The 20,482-nt window shown below is 38.6% G+C and overlaps 1 protein-coding gene across 1 annotated transcript in view; it reads right to left on the bottom strand.

Annotated features, from left to right (window-relative positions):
- Positions 1-725: 725 nt before the first annotated feature.
- FREM2 (FRAS1 related extracellular matrix protein 2) overlaps positions 726-20,482 on the bottom strand; it is a gene marked incomplete at its 5' end in the record, with an annotated part of 272,198 nt that continues 252,441 nt past the window's right edge. The window contains 8 exons of the mRNA XM_019523802.1: positions 726-4,669; positions 5,886-6,032; positions 7,220-7,407; positions 8,873-8,999; positions 11,071-11,205; positions 11,308-11,435; positions 12,781-12,885; positions 14,681-14,873. Of these exons, the coding sequence (XP_019379347.1) occupies positions 4,169-4,669; positions 5,886-6,032; positions 7,220-7,407; positions 8,873-8,999; positions 11,071-11,205; positions 11,308-11,435; positions 12,781-12,885; positions 14,681-14,873 (1,524 nt within the window). The remainder of the gene's footprint in view (positions 4,670-5,885; positions 6,033-7,219; positions 7,408-8,872; positions 9,000-11,070; positions 11,206-11,307; positions 11,436-12,780; positions 12,886-14,680; positions 14,874-20,482) is intronic.

Below are 20,482 nucleotides of genomic sequence, written 5' to 3'. Positions count from 1 at the left end.
ACTGCAAAGAACCTCTGAAAAGTTGTCCCAGGATTGCATCATTGAATCAATGCAGAAAAACAGCACTTCATTCAGCTGTTCACTAAACCCTGATTGGAAGGGTGATGTGTGTACATACCAATTCCAGGACTTTCCTGTTTCAGGACAAGCAAAGGCACAACTTGCCCTGGGACAAAGCAAAGTCTGGTTCCTAGCCTTAAGAGTACAAAAAATGATCCTTGACGGGGAATATCCACTCTTTCTCTATTGTGCACTCCAATGGTTAGCCAGGAGAAAAAACACTGTACTTAGATTAAAAACCAAACATCTTTACACTAAACATTTTTGGCTGAGATACAAATTGCAATAAGAATGAAAAAAAGTGAGGTTTATTGTAGGCACTGTAATAAATTTGTGCTCATCTGTCTGTGCTACAATTTACAGTTTGGGACCAATCCTAGTATTTTGATACTTATATAGAATATATTCAAAATTGGTAATGAAAGGGGGAAGTAGCTTTATTTTCTTTCCTGATACAAATGCCAAATATCATGGCCAAAGGCTTTAACAATAAGCTGGTTCAAATAAATATGGTGCAAAGTATTCTGACAAAGTGTAACAAAATCTATATGTAGTTGAATTACAAATTACAACAAAGCAATTACTGTAAAAAAGACCTAACAAAGGGAATTACTGCAGGTATAAGAAGGACCATGGGAGTGAGGACTCAGAACACAATCTGCAAATAGGTTAAATACATATATTTTTAGTTTATTCCAGGGATAAATATAATTGTGCACAGTGATTGGGAACAAGGCACTGATTCAGGTTGCTATAAACCAGGCATTTTGTTACAGAGAAAGGCAAACATTTATAAGCCTCAAGGCATCCTGCTGAAGTCCAAAATCCTGAAGCTCTAATAAGAAGGCATTCTGTTACAGAGGTCTTTATAGTCCACCAAAGTCTAAGAAATCCAGTTGGCTAACTGAGACAAATTTACTCAATGGGAGTTTTCCAAAGGAGGGCTTTGAGTCTTACCACATGTGTCTCATTAATACTTGTCTGTCTTTTCAGTATTTGTTTTTGTCTCTGCCTCCCCCTTAAACATTTTAATCAGCAGGCTTGAGTCTATATTATTTCATGAATTAAAAAAAAAATAGAGGCTTTAAACCTTGTCAAAGCAAAGATCTTGTATAAGTTCAGGGCAGCACTATAACTATGCCATGACGTTTTTTATTTAAAAATAAAGTACCAGTACAATAGAATAACCTAAGCAATAATGACTACAATGTTGACTAGGTTCAATATTTGGCTTACAATATAAAGGCTTCTGAGCTGGATTCGTAAAAAAGGATAGCAAAATGATCTTCTCTGATTTTACCAAATGGCATTCCTGTTTGTTAAAATTCAAAAGCAGAAAAATAGCTTTTGTGATAAATTTAAGTATTTACTATATATATATTTTAAAAGATGACCTCCGCTTTTAGAAAACAGGCATTTTATAAATATTAAAAATGAAGTACTATTTACATATGTTCCATTTTGCCATAAATTCATTGATTGTTGATTCTCTGTACAGGTAAATCCTAGGAGACAAATTGTGAATCTGACTGTGCATTGTTTAATGACTATAATACCTACTGGGCTCAATACTTGGATTGTTGGATTACTGACTTCATAGCCAGAAATAACAAATATCCTGTATGAGACCCACAGTGGGAATGGTATATAGACACAAAGGGACATCGGCTCCTAAGTTATTGTTATTATTTTAACCACTTCTAAATTTGGACTAAATGCAAGTAATATCTACCAGTCAAATCTTTGATAAATTTGGCATACATATGAACATGGGTACCAAAGCCATGAGTATAATTGGGTATCTCCCCTCCACTCAGGGTCAGACCAGTCACTGTATTTGAGGTCAGGAAGGAATTTTATCCCATGGTCATGTTGGTATGGACCGGGGGGGGGGCTGTCTTCTTCTGTAATGGAGTGGGGAGGGAGGGTGTTGCCTGCCCTGTACTTGGGATCTTGAGTGTATAATTAACAATCTTTTACAGGAGCAGGATGTTGGCTGCTGTGGTCCCCTGCTTTACCTGTGGCAGGTTAGGGAGTTATGTTTTGTATTGTGTCAGGATTGACAGTAAGTAGTTTTACTAAGAAGTCAGATTATGTATTTGTATAGGATGGTTTGGATAGGGATGTACCTGCCTCAGGCAGGAGTTGGGCTCGATGACCTCTGGAGGTCCCTTCCAGTCCTACTTCTTTATGACTCTATGATTAAAAGAACAAATAAATGGTGAATACAGCCAGATAAAGACACAATGAACTGGATGCTTTTTGGACTTCTCTGAATAATGGTTTCAAGAGTGAAATCTTTTCGATAATATTGAGGGCTTATTTGCTCTCAGGCTGATTTAAATAGGGTATGCTCATATATCTCTAAGAGTGGAATTACCCTTAGCTTGCTGAACATGTCTTTCAATTATACAGTTCTAAAAAGGAAACCTGAATCAGTGGGCTACATTCAGATCTAATCCACACTGAGGCAAACCTGGAGCATTCCTTTTAAATCAGTGGAATCTAATCAGTGTAAATCCAGAGCAATAGAGATTGGAATATATCCCTTTGGGATACTGTTGGAGTGATGTACCTGTATTGGTCCAGGAAAAAGGCATGAATTTTTGGGGATGATATCTTTTACTGAACCAACTGCGTGGTTGGAATAGGTTTGGACAAGCTCTTGAATGCAGTGCATTTGCCATCAGGTCCTGCATTTGAAAGCTTGTCTAAATTTATCCCAGCCATACAGCTGGTACAATAAAAGATACCACCCACAAAACTCCTTCTCTTCAGGATTCTGTGTAAGGGGAAAAAACCATTCTAGAACATCCTGGGGGTCTGATCTTGAACTCATTCTGGTTTAACTTTCATAGCATGGACTCTGAAGATTGCAGAGCTTTTGGGCACCAGAAGCTGGCAAGATACTTTTGGAAGGATCTTGTCTTAGCCAGATAAGCACTGAAAAGCACTTCAGTGAAACATGATTGCACCAAAATGGCTGAGAGAAAACAAGAATCATCCTTCCAAAAGTACAGTTACGCATAAAAAAAACAGCATGTTCACCAAGAGGTGCAATGATTATGCATTAACTTTAATAAATACTACTTTCTCCCACTAAATGCTTATTTTTTTTTCTTCACAGTGTTGCTGCTAACATGGTAACTAACTTTTAATCACTGGATTTAACATCTCAGCTCCTAGGCTCAGTTCAAACAGAACTTTGTCTTCTGCACTTTGAATCTAACACTAATCTTCCTCCAGACACTGAAATGCTAGCAGAGCTCACATTTCCCAAAATGGGATGCACACTGACAAAAACAATGTGTTGTACAATGCTTTTATAAAAACTTAAGAGGACAAAACTGTCCAACTTCTATCAAATCAAGCTTCTGGATGTTATTATATTCTTTGGTTTTATATAAGCTTAAATAAAGAAAAAAAAAGAGTTGATTGTAAATCCCTACAAAAGAGAAAGTAAATGTATACCAGGATATGTGCCCTGTTATAATGTCTAATCTAGCCGCCTTTTGGAAAAGTTCAGTTACACGCAGGGGCTGAAATTCATTCTTGGTGCAATTTAACTGAAGCAAAAAAATTTATACCTGGGAAGAATTAGGCCTGAGGAATTTTACCACTCTTCAGACTACAAGCAACCCCAAGGTCTTTGTGAGAAAAATTAAAACCTGACTAAAAAGCATAAGCCTTGTAACCTCTTAGGTATTCAAGAGGACAGTAAGAGCAGACTTCCTCTTGGACTGGAAAGAGGGGCTCACTAGCACCTTTGGAAAGTTTCTTCTCTTTTTTAATGCAAAAACACCTCACAAAATCAAAACAAAAAGCTCTTCCTCACAATGCAGTTTCTTGCAGTGCCACTCAACACTAGTGCATGATGTAAGGGCGTCAGGATGGCCTAGTGTACAAAACAGGAGGCTCATTTGGATTCTTCCTTGGTGTCTGAGAATAGTAGCAAGAGTTCAAATCAAAATTTTTGAGTACATCTAGAGCCACGGAAACATTTTATTCCAGCAGGTAATGGTGACCTTCTGCTAACAAGGTGCAGTTCAATTTTGTTTTGAGGCACTCTGGGGATTTGTTCTATTCCCATGGTCTTGTCCCATGGTCATCAAACCTCTGAGCTGTCACTGGTATAATTTTGTGGTGACATCATTGGCTCACTGCTGCCTGACTCCTTTGCAGCTTTCTTCTCTGAGTTCTGTTTATGTTTTAACAGCAAAATAATGATTGCAGTTAAACAGATGGTGAGGAAAACAGCCACTGCTCCACCAATGATTGTGACTATGTTAACTTCTGGGGCGTGGTTATTCAGTTCCCTGGGGAGAATTCCACTGACAGTAACTTCCCTCTGGGGAATTTGTTTCTTGTTGGTGCGGTCTAGGGCTATGTGCTGAATGTTTGTTCCTCTGTTGTTTTCTCTCCCAATTTCTTTAGCAAGTTCTGGAGCTTCCTTGACCCTTCTCTTCTGGCGTTTCTGCAATGAATTCCCACCACTGATGACAGAGTGGTACTTGTGTTCCACACTTCTTTTGCCAATACCTCGGTTGGTGTTTTCTTTTGATCTTACAGTGTAGATTGTGTGTATATACCATTCTCTACCCAAAGACACCTAGAAGACACAGCATTTTGTTTCAAGTTACCCAAAGTAAGTGATTAAATACCAACACAAACTATGAGGTACATTCCCAGCTGTTTTATCATCACCTATTAAATATCATTTGTTAGGATGGTGTTCCTGAAATCCATGCCCTGAAAGGCATCATTGTATGCCTAGACTCCTTGTATAAAGAACTAGGGTTGTGGCCCTGCTTTAGAAGCTGAGATACTTGGACCATTCTATCTTCAGGGATGAGCCACAGTCTGTGCAAACAGTTGGACAGCGTCCCCAAAATGAGGGCATAGAATTAATTGGGAATTTCACAGCCAGCTCACATCTGGTTTTAATAAACTATATTAACGACAACACATGGTCCCCAGCAGCCTTCCTACAATTTACTTTTGTGTTCTCATTGCCTTTCCTGTCTGTGCATACCACTGTCTCTTGCCATTCTCACTGGGCTGCCAGTCTAGGAAGGCAAGACAAATTACTAGGTTGTTGGAAGTGGAGTCATTAAATAGCAAACAGGATTTTATTATTTGTAGGGGCCAAACTGTAACAACCTTACCCAGATAGCCCCAGGGATTTCAATAAGACTCCTCACAGAAGTAAAATGTCCATAATTTGGAATAATCCAAGAGGCAAGGAATAATAGCGACCCAACATTTCCTCTAGTAATTTATTTGGATCTTTGCATATATTTTTGCATTTGCAAAAGTTGCAAATTAAGTTTAGATGGAGCAAACAAATTAGGGGGGGGTGAGAGTTAATAAGTGAAAAGAAAGTAAGTGTCTTTAATATGGGCTGGCTCCTTTGTTAATTTCTAGACATTTAAATGCTTGCCAGTTTTGAAAGGCATAGAATATTTGTAAGAAAGCAATAGAGTTCTGCATCCTACTTGGGCATGTCACCTAAGCATGTTAGCCTTAACTCACAAACCTTTTGTTCATAATTTTTACTGAAAATGCAAAAGCTCACGTTGGGTTGACATACAAAGTCCAGGGGAAAGGAGTGCTATTCTAAAAGATTTTCTGGGATGCGTCAAAAGAGGATCACTGTCTATAAACATCAGTAAGTTACTAGAGAAGCATGAGAGAATTAACCTTGGTAATAATCAATGGAGAGAAAGAAAGGATTTTATTCACTCCTATTGAAGTGAATAAGATTCCTTTCCTGTGTATCTTCTGATTAGTACAATATTCTTGAAGCTAACTCATGTAGTACTCACCTGAAACAGTGGAGCTGAGTCTACCTTAAATCCATCAGAGCCCGGTTGCCTGACTAAAGGAATTGCTTCTGGGTCATCTATTGCTAGTTTTGCATTAAAAAGGACATCCCCAAAGCTTGTGGCTTGTGTTTCTGGCTGAGCTTTGTCCTAAATAGTGAACAAGAAAATTAATTCAATTTGAAAAGACGCATGGATTTCTGCAAGGGAAGATGATTTTATGAGAATATTTACATGGAAATGGATTTTCCAGGAATATAACAACTACAGGTTGTTTTCTATGATCTAAGTGCATCCAAAGGGAAAAAATGGTCTTAAGCAGGTTTGGGTTTTTAACCAGTCAAATAAAGTTTGGTCAATTGACCAGTCAAATATTTGTCAAAAATTGTAAAACATTGCCAACAGGTGTAAATAATACATAGAAAAAGCACAAATTTTCCATTAAGAAATATATCAAAGAACAATAAAAAAATCATATATCTGTCAAGAAAACTATTAAAAATGTACTTCTTTTGTTAAACTGCTATAATCTTTGACTGGTTAATAATATGCAGTCAGTTCATCAGTCAATTGACCAGCTTGTCAATCCTATTCTTAAGTAATTGTGGTCATATTTGATGTGGAGGTTTTGAGGATTGGTACAGGAGACTATTTTGTTTCCTGTGGTAGAAGCTTGCATGTGACTGTGTTTAAGGTGAAGAAGCTGGTGCACAGAAAAAGGAACCACACAATCTTGACAAGGTGGAGATATGGGCCTAGTGCCAAGGGAGAACCCAAGATGATGGGAGACCTCCACCTTGCTGCAGCCATCTTCTGGTTTTGCAGATGCTGAGATCCTGACATCCACATCTGCTTTGTCTGTTGTTGAGATCTTGGGGATGGACTGAAGTATGTCTGGAACATCCCTTTAGTTCTTTTTGCCAGGGGTGATCCTGCCAGGAGTGAGAGACTCCAGGCGACATAGCACTGAGGATCATTGGAACACACAAGTCTCTCTACCACTACAAGGTCTCAGTCCATGGAGAGGGGGAGCTGGAGTCACTGGCCCAAGAAGTCCATTCCAGTTCTATGTTTCCTTATTGTTATCTTTAACAGGTAAAAGGTATAAGATATCATGGAGGATCTAACAAGGTGCTAACCACTTGGCAGAAATTCTTGGATAACAGTGTCAAGCCCTAATCATCCTATACTACTAGGTTAGCAATAGAGTAAAAAATGTGATGGAAACTAGTAGACTTTCTCTTAAGAGACATGGCCTTACAGCAGGATCAGTAAACTAATTCAGTAAAACAGCTGAAAACATAACACATGCTTCTGATTAAAACAAAAATTCTTACCACAATCTTAAATCTGTATAAGAGGGATGGAGAATCAGCTAAACAACCATATTCAGTGTCAGGTGGATTGTACTTGGGTACATATCCATCAGCTCCAGTACAAAGGAAAACCTTCTCAATGCTACAGTAGAAGGAATCACCCAAGTTCTGCACTGGATCCACCATCACCCGAACATATATAATATCACCTGAAAACAAAAATGTATTAAATACTGCCATTTTGTAAGGCAAGAGTCTCACTTTATTAAATGACCTGGTCATAGCCACACTCAAGTACAGTGAAATTACATGTAATCTGACATTATAAAACTATTATTAAATTGGTCTTGGTTATGAACTGTGCTCCAGTTTTGTTTTGTTTTTTACAGTGCTCTAAGGTAAAACTGGTCTGAAACCCAAGCAGATTTTCCCACTGGGCAGAAGGTAGCAGGGATCTGAGCCCGGCTTACAAAATAATTTTACAACAGTGTCTTGGGAGTGCATCCAAGGAGTGTACCTGGAGGGTATGACCATAATGATCTCTGCTCCCTCTATTCAGGGCCTCCCTTGGCACCAGGTGCCTGGCCCACTGGAGCTGGCAGCCACCACACTCCCCAGACCCAGTTCTATTTGTTTTTGCTTAGATTTGAAACTGAGGGCTCCTCTACACATGCAGGTAAAGGCAAAACAGGATCTAGTGCATGAACCACATAATCATGACTCCTGCCATGGCACACATGCATGGCAAGAGGCACAACTGTGGGATCATGCATTAGATCTCATCAGGCCTTATTACCAGTGCAAGGCTCCTTGGCAAAAAGCAAGCTCCTGTGGATGGCAGCCCTCTCAGCTGAGTGGCTCCCAGCCATGGGGTCCCCCATGCACCCTTGTGGTTCAGAGACTCAGCTGCCATGATCTCCCAGCCTCAGGGCTTTCACATACCTGAGGCTGGGAGATGGTAATAGCTGCAACCTCCCAGCCCTGGGGATTTCACACACCACTGAGCCTGGGAGATTGGGAAACTGCATCTCTCAGTCCTGGGGACTCCTGGGAGGTCACAGCTGTATCTCACAGCAACTGGGACCCAGTTGGGTCCTGACACCCAGAGGCCCACTGTAGGGGCCCAGTAGCTGAAGGGTGATGCTGGAACCCTGATATGGCAGCTGATGGGGCTGAGAGTCCCTTCAGTTGCAGGACTCCCAGCCCCAGCTGGGTATGGTGCACCCCTGTGACTAAGTCCCATTAGCAGACAAGGCTCCCAGCCATAAGGGAGACCCTGCTACATGTGCAAATTGAAGCTCCATAGCAAGCAGCTATAAAGTTAGCACACATTTTCAAGGTCTAACTTTAGAGCTGATTGGAGCTCTTTATGGAGTGATAGGTACTTTGCACATGTAGCTGGTCTCAAGGTAATTGCACAATTACCCAGTTAATTGTGTGCTACCTGTAATGTGCAGAAGGGGTCTGAATAATATAACTCTGGGCCCCTAGCACATTAGTAAATCTTCTAGTTTCTTTTTACTTGGAGAAAGTATGTATGTTAGTATGTAAGTAAGTATGTTATTTGATGATACACCATACCAGACATTTCAATAACCTAGATCTGCCCATGTAGCCAGGTAATATTTTTGCAAGCCTGGCCTTTTGGCATGCATTATCTAAGTACAAATATACCTTCTGTGAAAGCAACATCGCTCTCCTGTCCAAATCCCATTGATCCATCAGATAACCAGAGATTCTTCTTAGAGAGGAGGTACATCTGGGTATTCAAGCTGAACTCAGCAGCCACTGGGTCACTGACCTAAAACAAAACATTTAGGTTCTTTAACCAGTATTTAAATTATTCATAAGCATTAATTTTCTTTATATACTTAAGACTGACAAATCTAAGATTAATTATTCATATTGAAGTAACATCCAGGGTCAATTCAAACAGGATTTGGGTCCTGGGAGGCTGTGCTCTCCAGAAACATAATCCCTGTCCCAGGGAGTATACAATCTAAATAAGGGCACAATGTGACAGGTGATGTAGAACACAATGGGGAGTCTGGAGAAAATGAGGGTGATAGTAACATAGGTACAAAGCTGAGCAGATTATCTAGGAGAACAGTTTGGAGGCAGCACAGGGTTGGGGTTTCTTTGTTTTTTTTGTTTTTAAAGATGATAAACAGTCAAGAAACATTACAGAACAAAACCCCTGAAAGTGGGTTTTTAAAAAATATGTATCAGTATATGAGCCTTCTTACTTGCTCTTGTGTTAGATGAGTATAATCATACTATTAGAAACTAACACTAGAAATTATGCAGCTGAAATACACAACCCCCTTGAATCAATTATCCACAGAACAAACTCAAAACATCAAAGCAGCAGAATTTGGCAATAAAAATGTTCAACTGAAGCTCATTTAGAGGCTAACTGCTTATCTCCTTGGAGATGAAACCTAAAAACTCTGTTTACAGAAGAAATTAATGTCCAGTATGTTTAGAATTTTTCTGTTTCAATGCATGTATTTCAGCTATCTGATCTACTGCTCTGGAAACTCAAATGTCTCACTCACACAGCTGGGTTCCAGCTTGTTTTCAGAAAGGTGGTTTTGAAAGAAAATCTGGCCTGCTCAAACTTTCGTTTTTAGAGTGCAGCTGTCTAGAAGTATATTTTCAGATAGCAGCAATGGATGTTAGGTATGCAACTTACAACAGTGTAAATGAGAACTGCATAGCTAAGTTTTATGGTCACTGACACACACAGTGCTGTAAACGCCCCCCCCTCCTTTGCTGTACACACAGTATTGAACTAACTACACTGGAGATGATCAGATTTTTCTATGGATGAAGAATACTGTACAGATTCCCTGACAGGCACATCTTGTTCTTGCCTCAGTGGGACTGAAAAACCTCCACAGGCAACATCAATGGGACCTCTGCTGCCCAAAGGAGAGGCAAGATTCAGGGAGGTTGTGTACCCAGTGCAGCAAGGATCCCAGTTTCATTGGGGCTGCCTGCAAGGAACTGAAGATGACACTTAAAGCTGTGATGGGATGAGGGGAAAGGATGATGCTGGGTGAGCTCTTGTTGTGCAGGTACAGTACTTCCTAGTAAGTAAGAAGCACCACCCCACTGGAGGATCTAGGCTATTTCTTTTCTGCCTTTCAGTCTCCCAAGTACTCAGCCAGGATGCTCAGGCTGGCTTTGGGAAGTGGATTTGATATGGGTCTTGAAGTGCCATAAGAATATCATTTTCCCAGGGGGAAAGAAGTGTCAAAAAGAAGTTTCACAAACAAGCTGTCAGAACCAAGACAGGCCAAATCTCTTTCCCTCTTGACAAATGCTTTGTAAAACCTCTCAGCTATAAGTGGTACAAATCATTCCTGAGGAGGAGAACATGACATTTACTTATTAAATGAACCATCTCCTCCATATCTCCTTCTCCACTATGGAAAAGTGCAGGGAAGACAGTGCAGCTCAGCACCCAGGGCACTAGACCAGGAGCAAGGCAAGCTAGGTTCCATTACCAGCTCTACCGCTGATTCATCATTTGAACTCGGGGCAAGTCACTTACAGCACAGGCCTGTAGTCTGTGACTTCATAAAGCTTTTCACAGCAGAAGGTGATATCTAACATGAACAGGTTTCAAAATTGGACCTTTGACTTCTTTGCTTTTTCTTTCTCTAGCCATAAAATGTGCTATATAAGTGCTAATTATTATTTTCATATCTGTTTTTCTTTAATGGTAGCTATTACTATAATAGTGCAGTTTTCAGACCTCAATCCATTTGATACAACATATGAATTAAAGCCAGAGAAGGCCATTCTTCTTTCCTGACCACAACAGACATTTTTAGAATTAAAGTAAAAGTTGTGTCTTAAGGTACCTGTTGGAATCGAATATCAAGGTCAAATGTAATCGGTTCTTGAGGATTGCAGATCACTGGGAGACTATATTCTTGATGAGGTGCAGTAGTACAAGCTATCAGCTTCACAGTATATGTTCCAGAATAGTCTCGTACCTGTTAATATTAAACAAGACATATGGCACTTCTATCAACATACTGTATACAAGGGTGACACAAGAGGAACAGGGTGAGAAAAAGCAAAGGCTGAGATTTTACCGCAAAATCTGAAACAAAGCTCCATTGCTGGATGGGTTGGTTGTAGGTTGGCTCACTTCGCATGAGGCTGAGGCTAAATGTTAGGCCTGGGTGATCAGCTGACATGACCATGGAACTCAGAGAGGATGCTAGAAAAATGTCAATAGATTAGCTACTCATCTTAAATATCTAGTCATGGATACTTAACACTTGTCAAGTATTTCCAGTAACATGAAGGTTGTGCTAATACATTTAGAGTGAACCGGTTTTATTAACTGAAACAAACAGAACCAAATATAGTCAACACAGTTGTGCCTGCTTAACTGTTGTTCAAAAATTTATTAAACAATCTCTTATGGGGCTATGCAATCAGAGTTCTATAAAGATTTACCAAAAAGGCAAAACATGAAGCTAGGAAATGTAAAGATCTATAATCCCTCCTATTTTTAACTTGGCATGTAAATCCAAAGAATATGAAGTAATTTCTACTAGCGCAGTTTTAGCTCTGTCTTGTTAATATGTTTTTAAAAGGAATAGAAAAGTTGGGTTGTCATGAAAGAGTTTTTATTGGTTAATAAAACTTGATGAGTTTTATTAACAAATAATTTCCTTTTCATGTGACTACTGTATATGGCTTTATCAAATTTATTCATATAACATTATTGTTTTCCAGCATCAATGCCTAGGAGACCCTTAAACATGAGTTTGGTTTGACTCAAGTCAATAGGTTTATCTACAGAGTCCCACGTTCAAGCACTGATTGCAGGATCAGACCCTGAACTATGATTCATTAAATGCTATTGAGAGCATTTCATTAACAGCAAGATACAATCCTCATATTTTTTCTACTCTTGAAAAGGGGTCTTTGTGTTGTAGGAAAGGTAAAATGTACAAAGAAAATTGCGTATTTATGTTAATACAAGTATTTGGTAATGATTAGCAATCAGTTTTAGTTAGAAAAACTTGGCAGACACTGTGGATCTATCCTGATTTACTCAAACTGTTGAACTGGCTTGATACACCTGAAATTCATAAAACTGTAAAGAATCGTAGTATTGGAAAGGGCCTCAAAGGTCATTTAATCAAACCTCTAGTTTAAATGCAGAATGTGCTACTCCTTAACTTTCCCAGACAAATGTCTATTCAGCTTCTTGTTGAAAACCCACAGTGAAGGAGATTTCATGACATGTCTCTACTGTTCTTATGGTAAGGCAGAATTCTTCTGAGTTTTAATCTAAATCCACTTCACTGCAGTTTAAACCCATTGCTTTGTGTCCTGTCCTCTACAACTAGATAGAACAGTTGTTCTCCCTCCTCTAGATGGCAGTTTCAAATATGTTCACCTATTATAAGTAAGAAATCATATGTGTAGAGTAAATTCTCAGTTAGTGCACACAAGAGATTAAAAATTCAGATTTTAGCACTGGGAATAAGAGGCCCATTAATATGGAACTCCAAGCTTTGAGACATTTTCAAGTTTCAGACTAGGCTTACCTGTATGAGACATCACAAACAAGCCATGAAATCGGGCTTCAGTCTTAAAGTTGACAACTAAGCGCCCTTCTTCACTGATACGCATACTAGTTGGGTAGAGAGAACCTGCCAGCAGAAACCATTAAGAATTGATTATTCCACATGCAATTACCTAATAAGTGAGTGATGCTTTTGTAAAATGCTGGCACATTTATTTCATATTGTCAAGTCACTTAGCTCTTTGGCAGATTGCTGACATCCCTTGGATTTGTCATGGTGACTGTCAAATAGAAATTTATGGAAAAGGCCCAAACTCTGCACATACACCAGCCTTTTGAGGCAAAAATATATGTATGTATGTGGTTGTACACATACACACATTCCTAGCAACAAGCTTTTGGGATTCAATTCAACTGCAACATATTATCAGGCAGCAACCCAAATATGATTCTACAGAGGGAAATCCATGACCTAGCTCCACTTTTACTTGTGCAAGATGCATCTTCTTTTACCAGTCCAGACAACTGTGTTCAATTGAAGATTTGGGTCACCATAATCAATTAGGTTTTCCATCGAGGGAAGGATGAAGTCACCTCTTCCAGGTACTCAGAAGGAGTTCCAATAAGAGAAGCTATTGAGGAGATGCTCTGCATCTATGCCTCCCTGGCTGCCTTAACTGTGCATCCTCCCAAACAGTATCACACGCTATCACTCAGCTTTTGTGGTTATACCAGTCAATTGTGGGCTTGGTGGAAGAAGAAATGTCATGGATACACTGTATCTGTAAATTCCCTGGACTGAATCTGACCCAAAATAGAGTATTTAAATGGCTCCGTATTTTCAGGCTATAAACACAGGACTGTCATCTGTAAAGTATGTCAAAAGTGCTTCGTTGCAGTGATTTATATCTGAGACTCCTGCAAAGTCTTTAAGCTGTGTTCAAGATTTCTACAAAATTCCAGAGGATTTCAGAATACTCTACAACACTTTTTCCCAAAGCAGTGCCCGTAGGCACCATGGCGCCCTCTGAGGTTTATTCAGGTGCCTGCGCGCATTTTCGTGAAAAGTAAAAATCATTATTCCAACAAATATTTTTTACCTAAATATTTTTGTAAGACAAGGGAAGCTGCATTTTGAAGTTGCGAATCTAACGCAATTTTAAGACATGGATGAGACGATCAGATTGATCTAAATTCTAAACTGTAATATTCATATTGGTGCCCACTGCTTTTTCTTTTAAATTTGAATGTGCCCTTGGGCACATAAACATTGGAAATCTCTGCTCTGCAAACTACTTCCCATCAATCCAGTGGTTTGATAGGTATCTGTACACAAAAAATAAGATGTGCTAGGACTGCAGGTGTGAGGAATATCATCATCAAGGTGACAATATGCATCATACTTATTGAATGCATCAGATTTTGTTTATTGTCTGTTTCCACTCTAACATATCTATCATAATCATTTCCAGAATATCTAGCTAGACTATTTACATGTTTTCTGTTTGCTTTGAAAGTTCATTTGAGAGGTTAAGATTATTTCAAATTGTGCATTATTTCATAGCTATCACAATACTGCATTCATGCTATTTAAAAGTTTTAAAATCTGACTGAAATGTAAGATATTGTGTTTATCAATAGGATGGAAATGCACAAGATGTGCATTTTATATGTAAAAAAAAATAGGGCAATTATAATTTTTTGCATGTGTGACTGAAAAATATTATACCGTCTATCGTTCCTTCCAGTAAGATAACTGGGGAAAACTTTATGTGATTTTCAGTTAAAGCCTCTCTATATAATCTTGACACAGGTAAGCAACAGCCTTTGGTTAACACCAAACACATATCTTATAAAAGTAATATTTCAATATTACAATTATAGGAAAAATATTTTACTGGAGTGTAAATCTCTAAACCTACCTTGAAGTTCTGCTTCAGGTGGGCTACCAATTCCATCCTTCCACAAGATGGCAGTGTCATACACAAAAGTCAGCCGAAGTTCAGACTGTAGGTCAAAATGCTGCCAACCACCTACCCCCACTGGTGAATGGAAAACGTATGAGACATACAACGGGACTCGCAAGGTCACATAGGACTGCACTAGGTTGAGGACCTGTAAAAGGCAAAACCACTGAGAGTCAGACATTAATGAAATATAGCCCAGCTCAGAGAACATTAATACACAAGGAAGTAGAAGATATAGCTCACTATAAAGAGCCTACATGAGACAAATTCTCTTTCTTCCAAATTACAGATGCAGACTAAACACAACATTGCTTACATTCGGACACAAATCTCAAAGCCCTTTTGGTAGTGATGCACAACCTGAATTTCAGAGTTAAGGAACTAATTTTTACCCCATTCTGGCTCAGTCATGGTATTTAGCCAACAAGGACTAGAACGAGACAACCCCTCTGTTTGTCCACCCTGCACTTTACTGTTGACCTTCATCAAGTGCTTGTATACTACCCTCCTGATCCTCCAGTGATCTCCACATGGGAAGACCATGAATTTACATGAAGCTCACTGAAAAATTAAAGGCTGTAGATTTTATTCTTTATAGCTGAACCTGTCTTCTGTGTTTGGACAATAGCTACCACATGGTGTGCTCCTGAAATAACATATCTTTATAATGCACTGAATGATCTGGTTAGCCTCTTCTTAATTGAAAATAAGTTGAAAAGGGATAAAAATAGAACCTTCATTACATATCACACAAAGCAGGAAAACCATATTTAAATATGTTCAGCAAGACAAGGGTGAGTTTGTGAACGCTATTAGCAAATCACCATCTGTTCTACACCATCAAGCTCTTATTTGACTTACAGACCTTTATTTGACTTACAGACCTGAATTTTTTTTGTATACTATGTTTAACATTGAAGGTTTTTAAAAAAAAAAAATATATATATATATAACCCGGCATTCACAGCCCAATTATAAGAGATAAAATAATGGAGGACCCACCATTTTGAAACTCTTATAATGTCATGGCTTGCATTATCAGGAGAAAGGTAAGAAGGAGGGGGAGAACACGGTGGTGTCCTGGGGGAGTTTGGCCACCTAACTGGCATCAGTGCCTCTGGAAACCTCCCCACCACTGAATGATTTTTAGAACTATTTAAGAACACACACTGTGTAAAATTCAAAACCTGGGTTCACCCGAATTTATTTAGTGACACTAGTAACTTACTGCTTTGCAGCTGCTTTCCATTTTCCAATGTTAAACTGCAGAAATAACATAAAACTACAAGTTTATCCATTTTATTTTTATGCAGTCATTTCATATTCTGAGCTAATTACGGGCTGGGTTACAAAGAATGTTAGCAATTGTAACAACCTGCTTTCATGTACACAATCACTTGGCCTATAAAACTTGCTGCCAAAAATCCTTCCATCTATTTTGCTTGCATCCTCCTCTAAAGTATATTAACATTTAGATACTAGGTCACCTCGAAAGTGATGAAAAGGAGAGTCTGTTTTTTTCCTTTCTTTTATTTTAAATTATATTTTCCCTTTATAATGTCTGTGTTTCAAATCAGCTATGCAGTCAATAACAAAACACATGTAAGTCAACAATTTGTTTAATTCTTGAAATGTCAGTTAATACTCATAGCTAGTTTCTATATTCTGGTTTGTAAAATCTTGGCTCATAGTTCAAATTATAATCAGAACATATTTTTATACAGCCTATGTTATTATAAGTGCAAAGTAATTGATCTCAAAATTAATGTTTATATTTTCCAAAGTACTATGTCATAAAGTGGCCTCACAGCCAATATTAGGTTCTATTGCTACAGTCAACTAAAATTAATGCTCCTTTGCTGGTGTTAATAAATATGGTCAGGACCTTTTCTTTGGAACAAGATAATAGGTTTCCTGCCTAGGTATACTGGATGCCAAAAAGTTCTAAGAAAAGAATGTTGCTCCTACAGTCCAATTTGTATTACACAAATAGGCTTAAGATCATCCATGGGGTAAATTCATTGACTCCCGTGGAATTATCTCAGGTGTGGATTTGGCACATTGTTCCAAAGCAACAATACAGAACAGTCACATCTAAGAAAAAATGCAGGATGTGGTAAAACTCTCCAGTAGATTTTTATTAGCCTTTGAAACAGAGGCAACTCATACTTCTGTTATTTTCTGGCATGGAATCAAAAGACAATTGCATTTGCTTGCAAAACTAAATATGTCACTACCAAGATGCTATTTCTGTCAAACCCAGTTGCTTTTCATTGTTCTTATGAATTATTTATTTTACATTTACCTCCTTAGATAGTAAGAACTAGTAATTAAAATAAAAGATCCTGATTCCAATTTATTTGTGACTGGGGAAAATTCCTAGATATAAGAAGAAAAAAAAAAAAATCGACACATGCTTAATATCTCACTGGAAGAAAAACACATACAAGTCTCACAGATGTCAGGGGCTGGAAGAGACCATACAGATCATCGGGTCCAGCCCCCTGCACCTGGGCAGGAAAGTGCTTGATGTCAATAAAAAAAATTGAAATATAATGCAGGAAGAACTGAATAACCTTAAGGACAAGAGGAACAGAAGAGGGTAACAGTACAAAATGCAAGATAATGCACTTATGGACTAATAACAAGAAGTTCTGCTGTAGGTCAGAGACTCAGCAGTTGAAAATAGCAGCAGAAGATAAAAGACTTCTATTAGTTGATCACAGGATGATTATAAGCTTCCAAATAATGTCATTCTAGGACACATTGGGCAAAGTTTTCCAGTAGTTAGGGAAATGTTAGTGAAACTGTAAGAAGGTACTGGTGTGACTTCACTGGAATACAATTCAGGTCACCCAGATTCCATCAAGATTAGTTTAAACTGATATAGGCACAGAGAATTGCTCCCCAACCAGGGGCTGTGACAGAGGGTTGCTTGGCCCTCCAGTATCCCACAGTGCCCCAATATCCTCCTCTGTCATGGGGACAGTGGAGCGGAGGGGGCGGGAGAACAGTCAAACTTCTAGAGACTAGAGTCTGAAATGCATGCAAGTACTCTCTAGCTCCCCAGTCTTCAGTCTCTGGAAGCTCTCGAAGACAGACAAGCACACAGCAGAGTGTTTACTGGCTGTCCACACTACTTTCTCCCTACCTCCTCAAGGGGCAGGTGGAGGATGAAGAAACTGCTTTGCTGGAGTGTACAGATATTTCAGGAAGTACCTCAAAAGGAAACACTTCAAAAGATGTTCCTCATTTTCTGAGGATCGTTTTTGAAGCATTTCTTCAGCTGCAGGTATACTCCCTGTTTGGAGTACTTCAAAGACATATGAAGTGCTCCAAAGCACATCTGTCCAGCCCAGGATTAGGTGATGTGGTTGCCCAAGACAGAAAAGTCACTGATTCACTGAGCCAGAAAGTTCCTTCTAGTCTAAACTAATTCACGCAATCTGTAATCAACAACTTTGTATTAACGCTATCCATTCTATAGGAAACGTAACTATGCTGAGACCGATCCATTTCTACTGGTAAAAATCCAATTGCTAAAAAAAGTCTGCCTGCTACAGGGCTATGGTGGTACTAGTCACCCTACTCTTTGGGAAGGTGTGAGGCAGTGAGTTTAGCTCAGAAAGCTTAAGGGTGGACCCAGAATCAGTGTAATGGAATATATGCCAATTCTATGGCCTTAAACTTAGAAAGTCTCCTCTCTTGGTTATAACCCAAGGATGTTGAGGTAGCACTCCTCCTTGGCCTTTGTATATATGTGTTCACTCAGCACAGCTGCCTTCGTGTGGTAATAGTAAAATGCACTCCTGATGCCCACCCAGAGACACGTCAATTCCATTATGGAGTCTAGGTTTTTGGGTTTTTTTAATTTAAAAAGTGATCAAGTTGCCTTACTGTACCATTTTTTAATAAAAAGCAGAATGTGACAGGTGAAAAATAAATCACTTTAGTCCAGTAGACAGAAAAATTGCAAGCAAAAAATGTAGGGTACTTTTATCAATCTAAATTATATAAATACAACAGGCAATTTTAATACACAGATGTGTAGATTGCTGAGGAGATTTTTGCCTTGTGTTTCCAAGTTTGGATGCCAATAAACAGGCTGTAGCTGCTTCTGCTTGCAGTCCAGATTAGAAAACAAGCAGATCCAAATGAAAGATTTTCACAAAGGTTGTGAAAACTCTTTTTCTCTCATGATGCCACTCAACTGGACATGAAGAACCTTCCTTTCATTGTGCTTTCTCCATTTTTCTGGCACTAGTGGCAGAGACTAATGAAAATAGCCAGCTGCTCATATTTTAATTTGATGTGACACTATATGAAACCAGAAGGCTAACTAAGAACTATAAAATCAGAAGCAGTAGCTTAATTGCTATGGAAATACAGAACAGGTGCATTTCATATCTATGCATTTTATATTCAGAAGAACTTGGCAGTTTGTATTACCAGACTTGTATTCATTAACATTAATGGAATTGTAATAGCATCTAGAATATTTTTTCATGGTGTTTTTGTCTTTTAACTGTCTGATGCTGAAATGTTTATAGTGTAGACCCAAGACTTATAGAGACAGAGGGGCTATCAAATTTAGGAAACTGGATCTAATGACCTGTAACAAAGTCATGTTGTGAGAACATCAGAAGATAGAAGGGGGGAGTTCATCCAAGCAGTGCAAGAAAAGCATGCTATCAACAGCCAATAAGGTTGTAAATCAATTAATCACTCTAACAGCCGTTTGTAAAAGTAATTTGTCTCAGCAAAACAAATATTTCATGTCTGTCATCAGAGTGGAAGGCAGATTTGCAAACATTTTCTTTGTAAACTGAAATGTCAGAATGAGTCCCAGGCCTGCTTTGGAGAACAGACCATTCCCATCTTATTTCTAAGAGTTATTTCCTCCCCCTCCTCACTTTTCTAACATAAAAATTTTGTTAACACCAATATAAGGGCTGAGTTTTCACCAGCACAAAATGACCAAAGGCAGGACATTCATTCTCAACTTTAATCTATTTGGGGCAAATTTTGAGCATAGTTCCTTATAAATGGGGCCAGAACTTGTCTCAGTACTTTCAAGACATTATTAGCAGCTGTAAGAGAGTCTTCAGTGTGTCTTCACTACTACAGGCTTATAGAATAAAATTTGAAATGAGGGAAATAATAATTTTTCATTTGAATGTATTTGTATTATAACACTTATTGAAAGACGATGTTCATACTAACTGTAATTTTGTCCTGTAAATTGTTCTGAGCCTATTTTTTATTGGGTTTGCTTAATGTTCCTATGCATGTAACCATTCAACCTCAACCATGTTATCAACTGCTGTTTACACAATAAAAATGCGTTAAAGTTAAAAGTCAATGCCAGGAAGGCAGATAGCCAGGTAGGTTGAAGGTGAAATGCAAACCAGGTTTGTCTGAAAGAATGTAAATGGAGAGGAGAATGGAATGCAGTCTTTAAATGCCAGGCCTCTTGAAAAGTTTAACCTTTGACTTTGCTGTACAGCTGGTGCTGATATATGAACTGTGTATTAACTTCACAGAACAATTTTTTAAAAAGAAAAAATTGTCATCCCTTACTGAGTTCACCTGTTTACAGCAAACAGCTGGAGAAAACATGTATGAAAAAACATGTTAAAGGAATAAAAGATCTAATGGCCATAAACTCCAGGAAGGCTGATTTAGACTAGAGATAAGAAAAAAGTTCTTTACGACACGAGTGTCCAGGGTCTGGAACAGACTCCCCCCAAGGTGGTG

This window comes from Gavialis gangeticus, unplaced genomic scaffold (genome assembly GCF_001723915.1).
Source record: "Gavialis gangeticus isolate Ggan-Ray unplaced genomic scaffold, GavGan_comp1, whole genome shotgun sequence".
NCBI lineage: Eukaryota > Metazoa > Chordata > Crocodylia > Gavialidae > Gavialis > Gavialis gangeticus.
Note: the sequence above shows the minus strand (reverse complement) of the source record. Positions and strands in the feature narration are given on the sequence as shown.